The sequence below is a fragment of the Thermobia domestica genome, chromosome 8 (genome assembly GCF_964235325.1).
Source record: "Thermobia domestica chromosome 8, izTheDome1.hap1.1, whole genome shotgun sequence".
NCBI classification, from domain to species: Eukaryota; Metazoa; Arthropoda; class Insecta; order Zygentoma; family Lepismatidae; genus Thermobia; species Thermobia domestica.
The window spans coordinates 31,157,668-31,181,247 of record NC_137461.1 but is presented as its reverse complement, the minus strand read 5'-3'; the positions used below and the strand labels follow the sequence as shown (position 1 = coordinate 31,181,247).

General features: G+C 34.8%; 1 protein-coding gene across 1 annotated transcript in view; it reads left to right on the top strand.

Moving 5' to 3' along the window:
• Positions 1–562: 562 nt before the first annotated feature.
• LOC145691607 (chymotrypsinogen B-like) overlaps positions 563–23,580 on the top strand; it is a 94,008-nt gene continuing 70,990 nt past the window's right edge. Inside the window, exons 1-2 of the mRNA XM_081767011.1 lie at positions 563–662; positions 8,712–8,829. Coding sequence (XP_081623137.1) covers positions 573–662; positions 8,712–8,829 — 208 coding nt within the window. The 5' untranslated portion in view covers positions 563–572. The remainder of the gene's footprint in view (positions 663–8,711; positions 8,830–23,580) is intronic.

Sequence of the window (23,580 nt, the reverse complement as noted above, 5' to 3'; positions counted from 1 at the left end):
TTAGGTCATGGAATTCTTATCTAACTATAGAATATACTATAAGAAAGCTATCTAGATAGAAAAATCATGAAAATGAAAAAAGCCAAGATTTCCAAAATTCTCGTTTTTTCCCAAAAAAGCCGGCTTTTTATGTGAAAAAAACCATCGATTCAAAAAAGCCGGCTTTTTTGCATCTCTAATTATGAATGATATTCCCACATCTCAAACTCAGAAAGTAATTGGCCCCCAAAATGAGGTCCCGGTATTGAGGAAATAAGTTTCTTAAACGGTATAAATACTTAGTTTGTTATCTTACTTACCAACAAGGTTTCTTGTATAAAAATTGAAATATAACAATTTCAAGTAATATTTTTTTTTTTTTTTTGTCCTTATACATTGTTATCACATTGTATATTTGGGAACATTCACTTAAATCACAATTGACAAATGATAGTGATATGATATGATAAAATCCAGCAGACAAAGCTATTTGAGATTTGGGAATTCTCGATTGTTATGAACAGATAAAATTAGTTAATAAATTGATAAGAATTTTAACTGTAGTAGACTATATAAAGCAAAGTACCTATTGTATGTTTACCCCATTCATTGTGAGTTTGTTGTTTTGGTGGATAAATATGAAGTGGATTCTCGTTGCCTTTGCTTTACTGGCCGTCTCTCAGGTAGTTATAAAGTATTTTATAGTTTTATGACACAATGATGTGCACTTTTGTGTAAAGAAAACTACCAGAAATGAAAGGACCCTGGATCAGATTCGAACTCGCGACAGTTCTTGCGATCGCCAGTCTACAACATTAGACCGCTCAATCATGCCAGCATAGACTGTCATATCTAATATAGAAAGCAATATATATTTTATTCATTAACCCGTTTAAGTCCTATGCACTATTTATACAATAGTGATAAATATTGTGAGCTTACCTGCTGTCTTGAAATAATTTCGTAGAGTCCGAATAGGCCTACCCAGAAAGACCTGTTTGTCCCAAGTTATGCATAAATTACTTCATACTTGTAGCAATTTAACATTAAATCAGTGGTGCAATCTCATAGTTTGTGTATATATCCCTGTTACACAATTGTAGAACATCATCGCTAACATGTTCACTGCTTGCTTTGGTGTCCTTACTATTTCATTTTCCGAGTCTGTTGTCAGTAATGTGAGGATGAAATGCCAAGACTCCTTTTTTTATGCGAGCCTGTTGTGTATCCTTCACAGACTGGATCTGCAATACCCGGATGACATTAGCGAACACCTATTGTTCAATTAAGAAATTTTGAGCGTGAGCATGTACACTCATGTCCAAATTTATTGTCGCATGTCTATAAATATGTTCGTGTAGGAATATGATTTGATAACGAATTCGCCTGGTATTTCTTATAATGTTAGTATGTGTATAATCGGCAAAGACATGTATGTGGCAAATTTCATTTCAAAAGAGCAGTAAATAAGAACAATAAAACGGAAATAAAACTTTCTTGTCCATTTAGCAACATTTTGTTTTACTATCTCTAACTTTCGTATTTATAATTCTTTTCCTATGAAATTTACCACAAATATACATTTCCCGATTATACACATAGTATCAGTGTTAAAAGTACTCTGCAAAATCATTATCAAGTTATATTATTATAAGAAAACAGTTATAGATATGCGACAATCATTTTGGACATAAGTGTACATGATCATGAGTGGACCGAATGAACATTCGCAAATTTCTCACTGTATGTTCTGATTTACTAACAAGCCACAGATACTGTAATCGATCGGAAGCAGACGGTTTCCGTAATTGAAATTTTCCCTATGCTCACCGGCGAGCTCTTGGATAGAAGGATTATCTGGACCACTTTCACTGACAAGACGGTGCCTGTTAATGCAAGCAGATACGTCGTAACTCCTCATGTGGATATAATCAATTGTTGAAGGCAGGTCTATTTTGTGTGTTCCTATCCACGACTGAGTTTACAGCTGAAAACATCTTCGGTGATGAGAGGATGAGATTGCAGTGGCGGCCGAAATGGAGGGCACAGAATCCGGCGATTCGGACACGATGATGACTGTATGTGTATCCGTAAACATCCAAATGAGCGAAAAGATTGCTCAATATACAGGATCAAAGTTTGACGTTTTTATACGTAGTCAATAAACTAAATTTTCGCTTATGTCTTGTGTTCCGTCAGAGGAGTGAAAATAGTGTTATACATTTTAGACGTCATAAATTATTTTATGATCTTATCTGAATACTTTGTGGGTCTCCATTATTTTAGCGTGATAACTTGTATCCTCATACCGCCATGGAGTCCCGGTGAGCAGGGGCGGACCAAGGACTGGGCAACCCGGTCCACTGCCCGGGGCGCCACAGTCAGGAGGGCGCCAAAACGAGCCTCAAAAAGTGAATTTTATAACGTGTTTTCTACTGGCTTTTTTGGGTTTATATTCTTGCAAAGTAGCGTCAATTACATAATCTTTTTCCATTCCACCATGGAAGAAGAGGGTTTCATAGTACTAGGGGGGCCTGTACCGACAAATGGAGACATGACATGCAGAAATAAGGATAAGGGGAGTTGTTTATATAGTGAGCCATGCTCTTTGTGAACTTTTTCCAGAAAACGAATGTTATTGGATTTTATATATGTTACTCTTTTAATGTAGTAGTGGAGGGAGAACAGTATGTACAGTACTTTGATTTCTTAAAAGTGACACCGACGCGCCAAATTGTTGGCCTTTGTTGAAAGTAGTACTGTCTATTTATTCCAGAAGTGATTCGTTTTGAAAAAGCAAAGCTAATAGTCTAGCCCGCAGGATTGGTTCAAGTTTATTTGCTGTCTCGTACTTTGGCATACAGTTCTATTCAAAATCAATCTTGAAGGCAAAATGCTTCAAAAAGAAATAAATGGACGTTTCAAAAGCAGTTGAAATGATCGCAAAAGTGAAAAGTCATTTTGAAGTAATGCGAACCGATAGAAGGTTTGAAGAGCTACTAAGTGAATCGAATAGATATTGCAGAGACTCTCGAAATCGACTCCTATTTCCAAATGAGTTACAATTACGACCACGGAAAACCAAATGTCAGCTTGAATATGAGGCTCTTGATGAGCGCATTGCGGATCCCAAAATTTCTTTCAAAAGTAGCTTTTATTTTCATATTTTGGATCAGGCCATACGCTCACTAGAAGAACGGTCTTTTCAACTAAACCATCATCATGACCTATTTGGGTTTTTATACAAGATTTCCTGATGAAGAAATGTCCTTACCTTCATGTGGCTTTAACAGATGAAGAGCATTGTGATATTAAGGGTTTCCAACTTCAGCAGTGAATTATTGAGTGTCCCCTCCCTACTACCAGATGAAAATGTTAAAGAAAAAACCCTTGAAGTATTAAAATACTTGACAAGTAACCAGCTGACTGAAAATTTACCTAATGTATCAACTGCACTCAGAATTTCCCTCCCTCTTTCCGTCAGCGTAGCTTCAGACAAAAGGGGCTTCTCAAAATTAAAATTAAAAATTATTTCAGATCTACCCGTACCAGGAGTGCCTCGTGGGACTCGCCATGATGTCGATTGAAAATGAAATGTAATCGAGTTTTACGTCCCACGGTTGTACCGGCTAGACTAAAGGAGACGGTGATGATGAGAAATGAATGAAATGGTAGAAGGAAGGAAGTGGGAGGAAACGGGAGTCCACCACAAATTTCACTTGGCGCTAGCTGGGATGAAGCACTGACCCCATGCACCAGAGGTGAACGCTCTACCACTGAGCCACTGCGGCCCCATGATGTCGATTCTGTTCGACATTCTTCAAGACATTGACATAGATGTCATTGTCAGAGATTTTGGATGTTTTTTCATAGAATTCCCTAATTGACTTTGAAGTGATTTGACGAGGATTTCTGATACTTCATAAAACCTGTTATTAAGCTTTAGTCTTGTAAGAATGTTTAGCTTTTGTACAAATTCATGAGATGACGATTTATGAATGCTATGGGCTTCAACTACTAGAACCTACATAAAAAGGGTTGATTATATTGCTGTACGTAAAACACGTTCAACATATGTGACATGTATTTATTGGTATTTCACGTCATTAGAATAGATTGTTACATAGTCGGATATATGGCAGATTACTTATGATGTTATTGATATAACAAAACAATTTACAATACAGTAAAAGCTCCTTATTCGCGCTTCCTTCATTTGCGTTTTCACTATTCGTGGATTTAAAAAATGCGACCCAGTTCCTATATTCGCGGCTAAAGATTTCTTTATTCGCGGATCTAGTGACGAAGAATGTGTGCAAATTCAAACTTTGACTGCAAACATAGCCGAAATTGCGAATGGAATAGGACGAGATGGGTTCGAACAGATAGAATCAAGTGACATTCAGGAATTGCTTGAATCGCAAGATGAAGATTTGACTGAAACAGACTTGGAGGAAATGTTTAATTCACAGCCCATTGAAGAAGAGGCTTCAACAAGCACTGGAAACGTGACATTTAATTTGAAAAATCTCAGTGAAGGTTTAAGAATGGCAAATGAGCTTTGTGATTCCTTTATGAAAATTGATCCGTCTATGGAACGAAGTCTTATTTTTAAGAGGCAAATTATTAATGCCACTGCTGAATATCAGTCTGAATTGATGGAGCTTTTAAAAACTGCCAAGCAAGAAAAAATTACAAAATTCCTCAAACCATTGCCTAAGCCTGAAGATAATAATTAATCAATATGATCAAAAACTTCAATTACAGTTAATTGATTTATATATATATATTTGTTTTTTTTTTATTTTGTCGCCTAGGAATGTATCCCCTATAATCTCATATAAATTACCATTCCGTATTCACGGTTTCTGTATTCGCGGAATATTTATGGAACATATACCCCGCGAATAAAGAGCTTTTACTGTATAGCAGTAATTATGTCACCATTAGTAGTATTCAATAAATGCTATTCGATATTGTTTTTGTTTATACATTTGGTACATTAATAATAATAATAATAAACACAATATAACTAGGAATGCAATGGATGTACCCGATTGCAATGAAATGAGCTGAGCGAGCTTAAACTACGTAATCATTCCTGGTCATTATGCAATAATAAATGCCATTTTTAATTATTGACAAAAAAATCGCGTGAAAACTTTTTCCCCATGTTAAGTCTATGCAAGCGTTTTTCGGTGATTATTCCTCGATGGTACATCGGATTTTTGATTTCGACCTATGTTGTCACTCAGCACGACATACTCTATCAGCGTGCTAAGTTTTCTTGAGATCGGCCAAACGGTCTAGGAGGAAGTGTTTTTCGGTCATTAGACCTATTCCTCGATGGTACATCGGATTTTTGATTTCGACCTATGTTGTCACTCAGCACGACATACTCTATCAGCGTGCTAAGTTTGGTTGAGATCGGCCAAACGGTCTAGGAGGAGTTCGCGGACAACCAAACGGCTAACCCGAGTATAAGAGCTTCGCTTCGCTTAGCTCAATTAGAACTAGGGGACGCCAAAAAGTCACTTTGCGCGGGTGAAAATTTTGCCTTGGTCCGCCCTTGCCGGTGAGCTACTCATAATGCACAGCACACTTGGTTTCCCAAGCGTTTAGTTTCTACGAAGCAATAAAGGAATTACTTCCGGACAGGGGCGGATCCACGATCGCCCCCCCAGAAGAGGAAACTTTCTTATTTTTTATATATAAATAAAACCCATCCCAAAGTTTGGAGCCTTTAAAAATAGCAGTATGACAACCCACCGCCCCCCCCCCAGAAGTCGGTCCTGGATCCGCCCCTGCTTCCGGAGCGTTTAGCTTTTCTACTTTTTTTTTTTTTTTTTTTTTTTTTTTTTTTTTTTGTAGTTTAACGTTTCAAGAATACGCTCCGAGGCTAAGGAGATGTTGGTAATGATAATGAATGAGATAGTAGAATGTAGAAAGTGAAAGCAAAGAGGGGAGAGCAAAGGAAACCATGTGAAGATTTTATTTGATCCATTTGAACAATGCTGGACCACATGTGGCATGCATGATAACCGTTACCATTCATCAGTTTCAATGGTAGGTTTTTCCTCATCTAGCGTATTCCCAGATGTGGCTCTTATAGATTACCATCTTTTGCAGTGTTTGTCGAATGTACTTCGGGGTACATCCTTCGAAAAGGATGACGAACCCAAAATTTTATTAATAACTTCTTTGTATCCAAGCTAGCAAGTTTGTTTCCATAAAGATATGCTACAGCTGACTGAAGGTTGGGAACAAGACTATGAACAAGGCGGGGGCATTACATCGATGATCTGTTATCTGACTAGTTCAACCTCAAACAAGGAATGTATTCATTCGTTCCAAATAGAGCGCACTAATGAATCAATCCAATAATAAAATCTTCCAAACTATTGAAATAAAAGTCAAAACTGACCTAAAGCCTTCTTGATCACAATTTCATTTTTTCTTTCTTATATTATGATCACCCTAATTGTTGCTGAACTGATATGATAAAATTACGTTTAATATCTATCAGTAGTATATTTAGAACTTTTTGGTATTTTTCTCCATGGAGAGTTATCTTTGTATAACAACAATAATAACTGAAAAAGAGGGAATTTTCAGAGGGAAGTTGCCGTAAATTTTCTCCATTATTTTCCTACCTAGTTATATTAAATACTATTAAATACAATGCCTGCTTTATTGTGATTTCAAAAATGTATAACGTATTTTAGCTGTAAGTAGAATGGAATCAATTCTGTTTTTGAATGCTTTTGTAAAGTTGTTTAAGCAGTTCAGATAAGCATTACTATAAGAACTGGAAATTATTATTGCCTTTGTTTTCGTAGGAATAATGTGTAGCTTACGACATTTCTTTAACACGCATAACCACATTTTTACTTTTTTACTTTGGTTTCCACGTGGTGTTGCTACGTTATAGCTAAAAATTTGAAAAGGGGGAATTTTGAATAATAAAATATTACAAGCAATTTTAATACCAACATTTATTATTTGATAGTTTTTTTTAAATCTTTAGTAATTTTCATGTATATTAAAAATAATAAACAACGGGCAAAAATATGAATGTATGTTAAATAGCCTACTGTAACGAGTCGCCACCCGACCATTGCCAACCGAGTCGCCACTCGACCATTACGGATGGAATCGCCTCTGGATCATCGCTTATACCCTGTTGGAACAATAGACTCGTTCCAAGATGTCCTTATTGGATAAATATAACTGTATAATTTGATTTTTCATAAGGGAATAGATATGTATATATTTATGTCTTGAATTAACATTAGTCTTTTAAAAAAAGGAAGTTTAATTTAATGTTAAAATGTTTGACAAAAATTGTTCTATAACGTTGATGTTTTCACGAACTGTCAAATATCGAATTTTCCATGCATCAAGAAGTGGCGAATATGCAAAATTTTCGTTTAGAGAAAAAAAATGCCGTTGAAAGTCATAAATTTTGAATTCTTGCGAATTACCGGAAAAAAATACTCGAGGCAAATTTAACGAAAGCTTCACACATTGTCAATACAAAATGCAAGTTGTTTCAATATAAAGAACTTGTCAACATGTGGCACAAAGTTCAACATGTCAAACTGTGCTCAATTGCGGGTCTAGGACAAAACCCCCACAGCCAAAACCCCCACACTCAAGAAATGTCAAAATGCCCACACGATCGGTCATAACCCCCACACAAATGGACAAATCCCCCAAACGCACGAACGGTCAAAACCCCCACAGCCAAAACCCCCACACTCAAGAAATGTCAAAACGCCCACACGATCGGTCATAACCCCCACACAAATGGACAAATCCCCCAAACGCACGAACGGTCAAAACCCCCACAGCCAAAACCCCCACACTCAAGAAATGTCAAAACGCCCACACGATCGGTCAAAACCCCCACACAAATGGACAAAACTCCCACACATAGCAACGGTCACAATCTCCACATAAATGGACAAAACACCCACACAAATGGACAAAACCCCCACACAATCGGACAAATTCCCCACACTCTGAAAATACCGTGATTGCACGTCTTTGTTGCGGCTCTTTACGACGCCCATCTTAGTGTTTCTGTCATTACAAAACAGTGCAAGAAGAATAGTTGAAACATCGGTTTAAGTGGAATAAAAAATGTTATTAAAAAGTACAAGGGCAAGATATACAACCAGGATCATTTCAGAGTGTCGGAGATTTGACCGATTGTGTGGGAGTTTTGTCCATTTGTGTGGGGGTTTTGTCCATTTATGTGGGGATTGTGACCGTTGCTATGTGTGGCTGTTTTGTCCATTTGTGTGGGGGTTTTGACCGATCGTGTGGGCGTTTTGACATTTCTTGAGTGTGGGGGTTTTGGCTGTGGGGGTTTTGACCGTTCGTGCGTTTGGGGGATTTGTCCATTTGTGTGGGGGTTATGACCGATCGTGTGGGCGTTTTGACATTTCTTGAGTGTGGGGGTTTTGGCTGTGGGGGTTTTGACCGTTCGTGCGTTTGGGGGATTTGTCCATTTGTGTGGGGGTTATGACCGATCGTGTGGGCGTTTTGACATTTCTTGAGTGTGGGGGTTTTGGCTGTGGGGGTTTTGACCGGTTCCCTCAATTGCTGCTTCGTGTGATGCATAGGAGTTGGGATACTAACCAGTTCGTGGAAACATCGACTATATACACAGGCCTATCAATTCTCATATTTTTGTAACATTACATTTGGTTTTCTGATTTTCGCAGGCATTGCCAAATCACAAACTAAGTGCAGAGGAAATTCATGCTAAGAAACTAGCACGTTTTGATGAATTGAAGAAAAATCCACCTCAGCAAAGCTTCCATAAAACACTGAAAGCGGTCGGTAAGTTAATTTTCTGTTTTGTTATGCACAAATTCCATCAAGTGACATAAGAGATGCATTTAATTTTACGTCCAATCGTTAGGTACGCAACAAAAAACTGGTCTTAAGTGCAACTTGATGATAATTGGAAATAAAACTAGTAGGGACAACCATAGGCGCCGACTTGAAGAAAATATTGAGGAGTCCAAACAATGATTAAATATATCATGATCATATTCATCCGTTTTCTATCAAGTGCTTGATGAAGCCTCCCCTTCCCAACATCTCGATACGCTACTCCGCTTCAAAATGCACGCTGCATTGATCTTTAATTGTCATATCAGTGCTGCCAGAGTGTTGGTTGAACCTTTAGTGCTCTTTCAAACACCGTTTTGAAAAGAAATTGAGTTTTGTATCGAATGAGGCTGTTCCTAATGTTGAATTAAAGGCACGATGAAGTTTACGACAGAAATTCTTGCTCCTCTTTGTTAACTCTTCCTCGACCGGATTATATTGGGGGGCGAGAACCCCACCTTCAAATATTGTGGGGGCCAAAGTGTGCTGCCCCCCCTCCAAAGTCGGCGCCTATGGGGGCAACAATGATAAAAATCCATTTAGAACAAAGGCGTAACTAGTTGGAGGACAATTGAGTCAGAATCCAGCCTCTAGAATACTGTTTCCCCTTTAGAATACCGTTAGAGCAAAGTTAATGTTCTTTTAATTCTCAGAAATAAGAGGTCATGGTCTCCCTGGCAAAATATCCTAGTAACGATAATGATTTAGACTCCTCAGTGCACGCAAAATTGAATGAATTAGTGAGGTCAGCACTTACCATTTTGGAACTCATTGTCACCCGGCTTCAGCCGCACAAAGTGTACGCAAGTTCGAAACTAGTGGCCGTCAATTCGAATAGCAGTGAAGTCGGATTGGTATTGTGAGAGTGAGGTTGCGTGAGCGTAGTGCCGAACAAGTACTGTGAGCGTAAAAGTGTAGTCGAAGTGGACATCTTTGGATGAAAGTCAAATGGATTAAGAGTGATCTAAAGACGATACATAAATAGACTACACATCTATATCTATAGATTATACATCAATTCTTCAGTCTAGAACTTTATATGTTCTTCACGACTTATTTAAACTTTTCTTAAACAACCAGGTAAAATTTTTAGATATAATTTACAAATATAATACAAGTTCTCTGTAATGTAAAGTGTGTTCAAAATTTCAGAGCAATATTACGCATACATTTGTCAAAGAAATGATTCAAATGCTGTTTCAGTTATTGTATGCACTTTCTCCTGGTCGTGTTTTGGACAAATTTTGGTGATTTTAAAAAAAGTTCGAAATCGTCGACCCAGTATCATGATATGCTGCTTGAATTAAGAAATAGCAAAATTTGATCTAAGTAGTCAGAGATATTGCCAATGTGCTGATGACACGTCATTCTATCTTCCATTTTATACTAGTTGCTTTATGTTGGAAATTATTTCTACATCTATCTTATCCTAGTAGCTTACTGTTAGAAATTATTTCTATATCTATCTTATCCTAGTTGCTTTATGTAAGAAATTATTTCTACATCTATCTTATCCTAGTTGCTTACTGTTGGAAATTATTTCTCTATCTATCTTATCCTAGTTGCTTTATGATGGAAATTATTTCTATATCTATCTTATCCTAGTTGCTTTATGATGGAAATTATTTCTATATCTATCTTATCCTAGTTGCTTTATGATGGAAATTATTTCTATATCTATCTTATCCTAGTTGCTTGCTGTTGGAAATTATTTCTATATCTATCTTATCCTAGTTGCTTGCTGTTGGAAATTATTTCTATATCTATCTTATCCTAGTTGCTTTATGATGGAAATTATTTCTATATCTATCTTATCCTAGTTGCTTGCTGTTGGAAATTATTTCTATATCTATCTTATCCTAGTTGCTTTATGATGGAAATTATTTCTATATCTATCTTATCCTAGTTGCTTTATGATGGAAATTATTTCTATATCTATCTTATCCTAGTTGCTTGCTGTTGGAAATTATTTCTATATCTATCTTATCCTAGTTGCTTTATGATGGAAATTATTTCTATATCTATCTTATCCTAGTTGCTTGCTGTTGGAAATTATTTCTATATCTATCTTATCCTAGTTGCTTTATGATGGAAATTATTTCTATATCTATCTTATCCTAGTTGCTTGCTGTTGGAAATTATTTCTATATCTATCTTATCCTAGTTGCTTTATGATGGAAATTATTTCTATATGTATCTTATCCTAGTTGCTTTATGATGGAAATTATTTCTATATCTATCTTATCCTAGTTGCTTGCTGTTGGAAATTATTTCTATATCTATCTTATCCTAGTTGCTTTATGATGGAAATTATTTCTATATCTATCTTATCCTAGTTGCTTGCTGTTGGAAATTATTTCTATATCTATCTTATCCTAGTTGCTTTATGATGGAAATTATTTCTATATCTATCTTATCCTAGTTCCTTTATGATGGAAATTATTTCTATATCTATCTTATCCTAGTTGCTTTATGATGGAAATTATTTCTATATCTATCTTATCCTAGTTGCTTGCTGTTGGAAATTATTTCTATATCTATCTTATCCTAGTTGCTTTATGATGGAAATTATTTCTATATCTATCTTATCCTAGTTGCTTTATGATGGAAATTATTTCTATATCTATCTTATCCTAGTTGCTTGCTGTTGGAAATTATTTCTATATCTATCTTATCCTAGTTGCTTTATGATGGAAATTATTTCTATATCTATCTTATCCTAGTTGCTTGCTGTTGGAAATTATTTCTATATCTATCTTATCCTAGTTGCTTTATGATGGAAATTATTTCTATATCTATCTTATCCTAGTTGCTTGCTGTTGGAAATTATTTCTATATCTATCTTATCCTAGTTGCTTTATGATGGAAATTATTTCTATATCTATCTTATCCTAGTTGCTTTATGATGGAAATTATTTCTATATCTATCTTATCCTAGTTCCTTTATGATGGAAATTATTTCTATATCTATCTTATCCTAGTTGCTTTATGATGGAAATTATTTCTATATCTATCTTATCCTAGTTGCTTGCTGTTGGAAATTATTTCTATATCTATCTTATCCTAGTTGCTTTATGATGGAAATTATTTCTATATCTATCTTATCCTAGTTGCTTGCTGTTGGAAATTATTTCTATATCTATCTTATCCTAGTTGCTTTATGATGGAAATTATTTCTATATCTATCTTATCCTAGTTGCTTTATGATGGAAATTATTTCTATATCTATCTTATCCTAGTTGCTTGCTGTTGGAAATTATTTCTATATCTATCTTATCCTAGTTGCTTTATGATGGAAATTATTTCTATATCTATCTTATCCTAGTTGCTTTATGATGGAAATTATTTCTATATCTATCTTATCCTAGTTGCTTGCTGTTGGAAATTATTTCTATATCTATCTTATCCTAGTTGCTTTATGATGGAAATTATTTCTATATTGTTGAGGCATGTCATTGATTTTATTCAAAAGATATTATTTTGGTAAAGGAAAGTATATTTAATAAAATTGAATGTTAAGAAACTAAGTGTTATCACGTAACGTAAACACGTGTGTGTGTTTATGTGTTGACATCAATGTTGTGTGTATGTAATGAATGTTCTACGGCTAGACGCTTGCTCGTCGATTTGTAAGATATTGTAATTTGTATTTGTAATGTTTTGAATTGTCATCAGATTGTCACATTGTAACATTGACACACTTTGACTGTGATATAATCGTTGAGTTCGCAGAAATTTGTGAGTCTGAGAATTTGATCACGATGTAATTCGGGTGAAACCAACGTTTTACCAATAGCTGAGATATACAGAAAGTCGACGAGAATGAATTCCAAGATGTCTGGAATCGTCGTATAAAACCTTATAGTTTTTAGAGATGGGGATCAGTCTGAGGAGTCTCGAGGAGCCGTCTTTGAGGATCAGTCTTCGAGCATTAGTCTCTGAGTTGAGTCTAAGAGATTAGTATACGTCGAGCAGTAACATAGTCGCTCATGTCACAGTAGTCACTTCTCTGTGATTCTAAAGTCCAGTATTAGATCAGGAGATCTAATAGTTCAGCAGACCATTATAGTAGATAATGGTACACAATAGTCGACCATTCTAGACTATTGGCAGCAATACAGAGATCGTCCAGAACATCGATAGCAGTTCCAGTCATCAGCTGTATAAAGGTACGTGTATCTCAGCTATGTTTGAGTTCATCGTGGTTAACTTCCTAGCTGCTTAAAGATATGTGATCTTGCGATTATATTCAGTCGACGATCAATCACAATAATACACAAGCTTAATGAAAATACAAAGTTTTAGTTCAAAGTTATTTATTGTGGTTTCTTTCCGTCATCCTGTACCTACTCATTCTAGATGATGAGTAGCAGCGATCTTCGACCGTCATTTTACATTTCATCCCCATGCTATATAGGCACGACGGTGGAAGGTTGTTATGGCGGAGATGCTGGTTTTGTAGCGGTCCTAGTGTAGCTCTCACCAGTTTTATGGTGAGGTTCGATTCCCGAAAAGTACTAGGAGTAACTCTCACCATTGTTATGGTAGAGATGCTGGTTTTTGTAGCGATTCCAGGGCAGTTTTATGGTGGAGATATTTTGGTTCGATTCCCGAACAGTGCTAAAAGTAGGTCGCACCAAACTTATGGTGGAAATAGTGGTTCCGAAATGGAATAATTTTAGTGTTAAGAATATATTTTATTAGGTTATGGTTAAATTCGGTTTAGATTTAAGTTATTTAGTATGTTAAGAGTTTGTATTATAATCGTTCACCACTCAAAGACGAGATATGGTTCGGATCTCGAAGGACTAAAGGCAATTGACTCAAGTAGAATAAGTAATATTTTCAAAGGAGTAGGGAGGCAATGGATAAAGTTGTTCCTGAAACGGAGAAACATGGCAGAAATACAGTATAAACAATTGCAGGCTGAAATAGTAGACGAGTTTACGAAATCTAATGTAACTATAGACATTGAAGATAGAATTAAGGAGCGGTTACAGCATGAAGACGAAGCTGTAATTAATTACGTTTATGACATGCTCGTTCTTTGTGAACGACTAGATTCAAAAATGAATGATATCAAAAAGATAGGTATTATAGTTGGAGGTCTACATCCATACTATATGGAAAAGGTAGGAACGCGTGAATATTCTAGCTTAGACAAATTCGTGGAGGATTTGCAAAAGATAGAAAAGAATAAGTGTAAAATAGCAAAGCGTGTGAAAAAGGAATCCGGCAAAGTTACAATTAAAGATCTTGTAAAGAAAATTAGAGAGCAGGTAGAAGATGAGGAGAGCGGATCTGATTCAGATCATGTGGTTGTAAGAAAACATAAAGAAGAAAGTAAGATTAAAAAGGAACCTCCGAGTATTACACAAATCGCGGAATTAGAAAAGAAAATAGACAAATTACAGTTAGCATTGTCGGCAAAAACACAAGATGACGAGAAACAAGAGAATAACGCGAGAAAACAAGGGAAAAATCAGTATTATAGGAATAATAAGCAGAATAGAGGTGGTTATCGAAATAATTACCGTGGAAATGGAAATAGAAATAAGAATTGGCATAGTAATAGTGATAGAAATCAAAACAACAATAGAGGTAATAACCGTTATTACAGTAAGCGTGGTAATCGAGGAAATTTTTGGAGAAACAATAGAGGACGTGGTCAGCAAGGAAACTGGCAAGGGAATTGTCAGAATTCGTGTTGTCACCAGTCTTATAATTTCGAAAACCCGAATCAGCAGAGATTTGTGCAAGTGGTACCAGCACAAGTAAATGGTACTACTTATTATCAAACACCAGGCTCGAGTACTTTAAACGGAACACATCTGTAAATGGGAGAGGCGCATTTACAGGCAATCGAAATGTCCGAATAAGAGAAATAATTGCCTCAGTGAATTTAGACAACAACATGGTATATTTACCATTAGAAATAGATGATAGAAAGATCAAAGCGTTACTCGATAGTGGGTCGCAAATTTCAATTATAAACGAGAAATTAGTGCCACCGAGTGCAAAAATAATCCCACAACAAACTAAGATCAAAGGGATCACGCAGAACACGCTGGTAATTAACAAATTAGCCATAGTTAAGTTCAAAATATTAAATCAAACGTTTCATCAGGCTTTTAGAATAATAAAAGACTTCCCATATCAAATGTTGATTGGGAATGACTTTTTGCAAACACAAAATTGTAGAATTGATTATGGAGCTAGTAAAATTATTGTTCAAAGATTTGGGAAACCAATTAAACATTGTCGAAACGATCAGGAAACCAGAACAGTTTCTGATAATGTTGCAATTAGCATTAAATCAAGTTTAAAGCCAAAATGGGTTCTTGGTTATAGGGTGAAGTTGTTACCAAGAACTAGGACAACTGTCGAGGTTAACCTAGTTAATTCTTGGGAGAACAATGAATTTCTATTAGAGCCAGATAAGCTATTAGAGTCTCAATATAACATATTTGTACCTAGAGTAATTTTGTCGAATGAAAATAAGTGTTTAGAAGTTATCAATCCGTCAAATAAGACGATCATGTTGACAAAAAATTTAAAAATTGGTGATGCAGAAGCATGCATGAATGAATCGGAATTAAGGAAAGAAGGATTATCAGAGGATGAAATTGAAGAGGTGTTAGAGGCGAGGAAAAACTACGATAAACCACGGTTAAAATTTGGCAATAATACTAAACCAGAAATCAGAAAGAAATTAGAGAAATTGTGCTACGATTACGCAGATGTTTTTGCGTGGCGAGAAAACGAATTAGGAAGAGTCAAGGGAGTAGAACACAAGATAGAGTTGGAAACGGAAGTTCCGTTTCGACGTCAACAATATCCAATACCGATAGCAATGAAGGATAAAGTGAAAGAACAGATAAACATTTTACTCGAACAAAACATCATCGAGGAAAGTAATAGCTCGTATAACTCACCTATGTTGTTCGTAAAGAAGCCAAACGGATCGATTAGGGCCTGTTTGGACTGTAGAATGCTGAATCGGCATGTACGGTTCCATTCCGTGGCGTTGCCGCCTATCCATCAAATTCTTACAAGTATGGGTGGTCACAAATACTTTAGTGTGTTGGACATTAAGAGTGCCTATCATACGGTATCAATTTCTAAGGATTCTAGGAAGTATACTGCATTCAATATCCCTGGCGTAGGAGCGTATCAATATTCTAAGCTCCCAATGGGTTACATTCAGTCGCCCGCTATATATACAAAAATCATGGCAATGACATTAGCTAACGTTCATCCGGAGGCGGTGTCATTTTACATGGATGATATATTTATATATTTAAATAATCAGGAGAAAATGGTATCTGTGTTACACTCAGTCTTTCAAAGGTTAAGGAAATATGGGTTAAAGTTATCAGTAGAGAAGTGTCACTTCATGGAAGAGAAGGTAATGGCTTTAGGTCACATTGTGAGCGAAGCTGGTTACGAAATCAGTCCTAAAGTGATTCAAGCAATAAAAGCTTGTAAGCCACCTACAAGCGCGAAAGAGTTTAAATCATTCCTTGGGTTGACTAATTATGTGAGGAAATTTTGTAAAAATTACGCGGAAATGACATCTAATTTTCAACAATTATTAAGGAAAAATCATAAATTTGTGTGGACGGAAGAACACCAACTTAGTTTTGAAAAACTAAAAGAATCGTTGATGAGTGCACCTTTATTGGCACCTTTCCGTGAAGAGTTGGAAACTAGAGTGTATACGGATGCATCTACAAAATCAATAGGGGCTGTACTAATGCAGAAACAATTGAATGGAGAGTGGACACCTATAGCGTATTATAGTAGAGTATTGAGACCAAACGAAACACGAAGACATATAGTGGAACTAGAAATTTTGGCCGTGGTTAGTGCTTTCAAAGCATTTAACTATTATTTGTACAATAAAGAATTTGAGCTATACACTGATTGCAGGTGTATAAAATACCTTCAAACAACGCCAAAATTATCGCCGAAACTGTTACGGTATAGTCTAGAGATGGCGCAGTACCAGTACACGCCAGTACATTGTCCAGGAGAGAAAAATCCTAGTGATGTATTATCAAGAAACACGAACATCCAACCAACTGATGAAGACATCGATCTAGATGCATTACCAGTCAAGATGGAAGACCTTGAAGTCAACATCACGTTCGACGAAGATGTAAATGTGGCTGAGTTGCAACGGAAAGACCCTTTCTTCGGTTCAATAATGAAGGCTATAGAACATCCGGAAGAAGCAGATGAAAAATCAGAAAAACAGGCACGCTGGTATGAAATTAAGGACGGAAAACTTTTCCGAACTCAGAAGATGGCTAATGGGAAGAAATTCCTATTATGCATTCCTTTTTCTTTGAGGGAACAAGTTTTCAAAAACTTGCATTGTTCGATATACGGAGGAGGACATTATTCCTACACAAAGTGTTATAATCGAGCATTGAAATCCATCTATTTCCCAAACATGAAAAGATTTTTTCAAGAGAAGGTCAGCCAGTGCATCAGTTGCCAAATCCAGAAACGTAAAGCTGGTAGGACACCACTGCATCCGCAAACATACCCGAGTTATATGCCATTCCAGCATGTAACTATGGATGAGATTGGGCCATTTAAAAGATCGAAGAATCACAGGAATAAATATGTTATTGTATTTGTTGATAGCGCTACTCGATACGTAATTGCAAGAGCAGTTCCTGCTATAACTTCTGAAATTATAGCAGAAGCAATTTTTGAAGAATTAATTACAAAACATGGGATTCCTGAAATTCTTGCGATGGACCGGCATAGCACACACCGGAGCCGAGTGATGGAAGAGATGGCTGAAAGGTTTGGTATGCGGTTAAATTTTGCCAATACAGATGCCCATTACCAGATTGGAACATCGGAGAGAGCCATCGGGTCAATTCAACAAATTATGAAGCACTATATAGACCGTGAGTTTACAAACTGGGACGAGATCTTACCTTCGATTGTGTTTACCATGAATACACAGATTCATGACGGGACAAAATATTCGCCTTACTATTTGCTTACAGGGCGTGAACCCAGAACGTTCTTGGAACAGGATCTGGACATACCTTGTGAGTATGTGGAAAACGAAGAGCGGATACGAAATGTGAAGGAAGCAAGGAAGGTCGCGTACCAGAATTTGCAGAAGCGGTTCAAATCCCAAAAGAAACAAATTGAGAAGAAATTCTCTCAACCAAACTTCGACGTGGGACAAAAAGTTTGGATTCGTGAAATGCCAAGAGCAGGCATTCCAGCTTGTTTTGGAAAGCGATATAACATTCGAGGAGTAATAGTGCAAAAGTTGAATAATAACTCATATAAAGTGAGATACGAGACTAAGAAAGGACAAGAGAAGACAGATTCTGTTGACATAAGACGTTTGAAACCATTTGTAAGTGCAAAGGAGGAAGATTCGGATAGACCAGAAGAAGAATCGGATTTAGACAGTGATGTCTAATGAAAAAAAAAAAGAATAACGCGTGGGAAAAACCAAAAAGTTTTTCAAAAGGACTACATCACGATGAAAAAAAAAATTTTTTTTTTTGCAACTACGAAAACACGAATAAGTTTTTAGTAAAAGTTTAATATTTTTTTGTTGTTAGGTATCTGCAAACAAGATGTTTTTGTCAGTGAGACAGCGAGGTGGACCGCTGTTTATCAACAAAAGTCCGTGTACCCGAAATCAAAGTAAATGTTGATTTCCATCAAAAAATCCCTTAACTGGCAAAAGTATATTGTTTACAGAGCGTAAAGTGACTAGGAAATTAGAGAATTTTTTTTAAATTAGAGAGATATCTAGTAAATATATTTAAATTGGTAAAATAATCCAAGGTACACATACAAAGTAAAATAAATAAATGAAAACATAACTGATAAAAAAAAGGAAAAATAATAAGAGATATAGAAATAATTAAAATAAATAAGTAAAATTCAGAATAGTAATTCTAAGTTTTAATTGTTACAGTTATCATCATGTTCAAGATTGTCGTTTGTCTACTACTATTGATTAGTATTGGGGTAGCTGAAGAAGAACATCAACAAATAACGTTATCAGATATTGGACTAGCATTGACACAGAATGCTTATGCTGTTCATGCGACGAACATGGTGTTTACGACCGTTAAAATGCATTTAAATTTTCAAGAATCGGTGCCAGTACACGACAAATGTACTGACGCATATGAGATTTTAAATGATTATGCAGTAAAAGTGAGAGAGTTTAGACAGAATATAGTGAATTTATTACCTTGCCATTTTGTTTATGAAAATGGTATAACAAGATGTAATAATAATCACAGAAATAAAAGATTTATATTTTCGTGGTTACTGGGATTGTCGTCCATTGGGTTATCGACATATAATTTAATCCATAATAAACAATTGTCTCAGTCTATTGATAAGTTAAGTAAACATGAGAATGTATTAACTAATGAAATTAAAAATCTAAAAGAATCATTTAATAATGAGATAACAGTAGTCCACGGAATAGTCGTAAAAGTGCAACAGGTGTTGCAAGATTTTAAAAATAAAATTCAGGAGCTATACTGTTATTTACATCAATCCCAACGCAGGATAATGGCAAACTTGTTTGTTCATCTTGTACAGGAGAGAGTAAATAAAATAGTAAATAGCATTTTAAATAATGAGTTAACATATCATATATTATCTAATGCTGATGTTAAAAAGTTAATTAATTTTCATGATGTTTTGAAAAATACTATTTATAGGTCAGACATTGGAATGTTTTACCAAATGTCTAGCGTATATCTAGTAAAATACCATTACGAAGATAATAATGTTGATTTAATAATAAAGACTCCGATAATATGATACTAGCATTTCAATAATGTATGACGTTACATCAATGGGCTACTTAATAAATAACACAAGAATATTTTATCAATTACCTGAAGCAGTCTATTTGGCTGAAGGTAAATTTCACTCATTGGATAAAAGTAAATGCGAATTTAAAAGTTTTCTATATTTTTGTGAGAGTATAACTATGGACCATGAATCGAAATGTTTGAATAATATTATTTTAAATAAATCTCTAGGAGGATGCCAGCAAAATTCGGAAAAATTTTTGGGGAATGTGATATTCAGATATACACACGCTGGTGTGATGTATTCTTCTATTGAAGAAGCGTACATGACAAAAGTGGGTGTACATCAAGAAGTTACTTCAACAAAACTTGATCATACCAAAGCTAAATCAAATTTCATAAACTATGATAAATTTGATAATATAATAATTGGAGAGCTGGTCATTCCATCTAAACGGATAATTCAGATTCAAAATAAACACATTAAATTGATCGGTAATTGGACTGAGAGACAAATAAATTTCACCTTGCATACGCAAGAGCTAAATAGTTTAACTGAAAAATTGTTAAAATTGAAAGTCGATACTTCGATCCCAGAACTACATTTAAAAACAGACTATATCATGTATGTAATTTTTGGAGTAATAATATCATTAATTTTGACAACAATATTGTTATTAGTACTGTATTGTAAGCTGTATAGAGCAATACGGAAGTATAAAATTCAAAATCAGGAATAATAATAATAATAATAATAATAATAATAATAATAATAATAATAATAATAATAATAATAATAATAATAATAATCATAATAATAATAATAATCAGAAAGTAATAATAAAGTAAGCGTAGTATGTAAATTAATATCGTATGTGCCTTGGGTTATGAAAAAAAAAAGTTTTGACATTTGTAGATATGGAGAAGAATGGAGTTTATTTTTAAAAAAATATCTAAGTTGCAATAAAACCTGAAAAGGAATATCGAATTAACATTTAAAACAAGTGGTAATATGTAGACATACTTACCTACAGCATGAGGTAGTTGTGAGTTGAAAAGCTTTTGGTTGTCATCCTAGATAAAACTAGGAGTGGTCTAGTAGAGTCGGTGAAAACGATTAAATCGTTGAAAATATAAAATGGTTACGTAGAACTAGTACGACAAAACTCTTTGTTTTTGGTAGAAAAGAAGCAATAGAAAATAAGCATAGATAATAGATCATCATAGACAAGCATAGATAAAAGCATGTAAATAGATAATAGCTAGGTTAAATAACATCAGAATATTAGTGAAATCAGTAGCTTCAAGCTATAGAAAACAAAAGCGAAAAGGAGAAAAATAGAAAAGTTGTCTATTAGTAAAGCTAGATAAATAGACAAATCATAGATAAAGTAGATACTAGTGTTATAAACTAGTTCAAGTAAGCTTACAAATCTACGATAATAAGTCGTTAAAAGTACGGAAAAGTACGAAAAAGTCGTTGAAAAAAAGTAAATAGTTTTAATAGAAAAGTAGGAAAATCATAGATAAGACACGAGAAATAGTCGCAAATAGAATACAATCATAATGCATCATATCAATAATCAACGTTAAGTTGTATGAGAACACATTATTTTATCAAAATTCATTTTCTAAATTCACGTTTTTTTTTAAAAAAAATGAGAGAGGAATTATTGATTCATTATTATTATCAAATGATCAATTGGTATATAGATTATTTGTATTATAATAAGTTATTGTATTTAGTTCATGAGTATCTTTGATATTCATGAGAGTACTGTACTCCGTTGAGTAGTTTTTTGTTTACTACTTACGAGACAATTGCATCCTGGCGAGGCTCTGAGCGCTCAGGCAGCAGAGAGCGGTTGCTAAGGGGCGTGGTTTACGAGAAGATGGCCGCCAGCGTAGCAACAAGTCACACCCACGGGAGACTAGCTACTTGTATTCACAATGATTTTGATGCGTTATGAATGAATTCTAAGGACAGAGAGTGTTGGAATGTTAAAATAAGATAGATTAAACATCAATAAAGATAACTGTACCTACAAACAACGTTAAAACTAGTAATAAAGTGTATTTAAGAGCTGAAATATGCACGAAAATGTAGGATTTTCCGACTTTAAAAAAAAAAGACAATAACAGCGTCAAACGAATGAAAATGTAACAAGGATAGCAGTTTTGTATCCGAATAGGTTACATAGTGATTAGAACACTATTCATTATTTAGAATATGCATCGATTATGCATTTTAGAGAAAATAATGAACGATTAATGAACATTAACATTAGGCCTATGCTGAAATTATGAATATATTGTTCAGAAGAGAGTCATAGACCGCGGTATAGTTATATAAGTTTTTAAGAAAATAAAAACACGATTTCACACTTAGTTATATATTTACAGGTATTATGGAAAAGAAGTTTACCGTAATGGCTATTGCTTTAACATCGTTAATAACTTTAGTACTAGCAACGTCTATAATTATTATTTATTTAATTATTAAATTACGTAGATTTAGTGGAAAGAAAAAACAGGAAGGAAGAGTAGAGGATAAAAAAGTAGATGACGATATTAGTAACGTAGAAAACTGCGGATTATTTCCAATCTATGCAGAAATAAATAAAAAGCACACTATTTGCACAAAACACAAAGCAGATCACTATCTTGAGCAGAAAAAGGAACCACAAGGTAACTTAAACATTGTTGGTATGCACTGCACCAAAACCAAAGAGGGATGTAACACAAATCACGAATTATCCGGTTTTGAAGCAGAAAAAACGGATCAACATTTAGTCACAAACTTGAAACACGAAAAACTATACATGCGTCCTTGCGACATTTTAGTTCTGTGAACATTTTGCCGAAATTTTCACGAACAATACGGAGCACGTATTCAAAGTTAACTTTATACATCGAAGCAACGCGGCAAACAGGATAAGACGTGGAAGTTTGTCCAAGTTCAGTGTCAAAACGTTTGCTGAATTAACATTTTGCGGAAGGAAGTGTATCAAGAGTTGCTAACTCTATAGATAGCAAACTTACCATAAGTGAAGTGAATAATATTTTTAAATTTTGTTTTTGTGTTTCAAAATCATGCAGCGATAGGAGACGTTGTTTATTAGTGTATTAGTGGTTTACAACAACAAATCTAGTGTATAATGAAGTGCATTATTTTTATGGAAAGCATCAGTGATATGGTCACTGATATTAGTGGAAACTATGCAGAGTCAATAAACACTGAGTTGAACTTTGCGACTAACTTCAGTGGAAAGTTTTCAAGAACGAGAACGGAAAAGTATATATATGAGCAATTCCGAGCACAGGAAATGCAACACAACTTCAAGTAGTTATATATGTAACTCAATAGATGGCAGGAGCTCATACTCTGATGAGGACTCTTGAAAAGTATTTTTTTTTAAAACAAAAACAATGATTGTAAATAAATAATGTTTTGATGATTTCTTTTGAATGTAAAAATGAATATAAAGATATATACAGGGTGATGGTTGAATATATATGATTATTTTATGTAATATATGTAATTAGTTTTCGGTCAATTTCAAGGAAGAAATTGAGTCGAGAACGGAGTTCTCTTATTTTAAAGGAGGGGCATGTTGAGGCATGTCATTGATTTTATTCAAAAGATATTATTTTGGTAAAGGAAAGTATATTTAATAAAATTGAATGTTAAGAAACTAAGTGTTATCACGTAACGTAAACACGTGTGTGTGTTTATGTGTTGACATCAATGTTGTGTGTATGTAATGAATGTTCTACGGCTAGACGCTTGCTCGTCGATTTGTAAGATATTGTAATTTGTATTTGTAATGTTTTGAATTGTCATCAGATTGTCACATTGTAACATTGACAC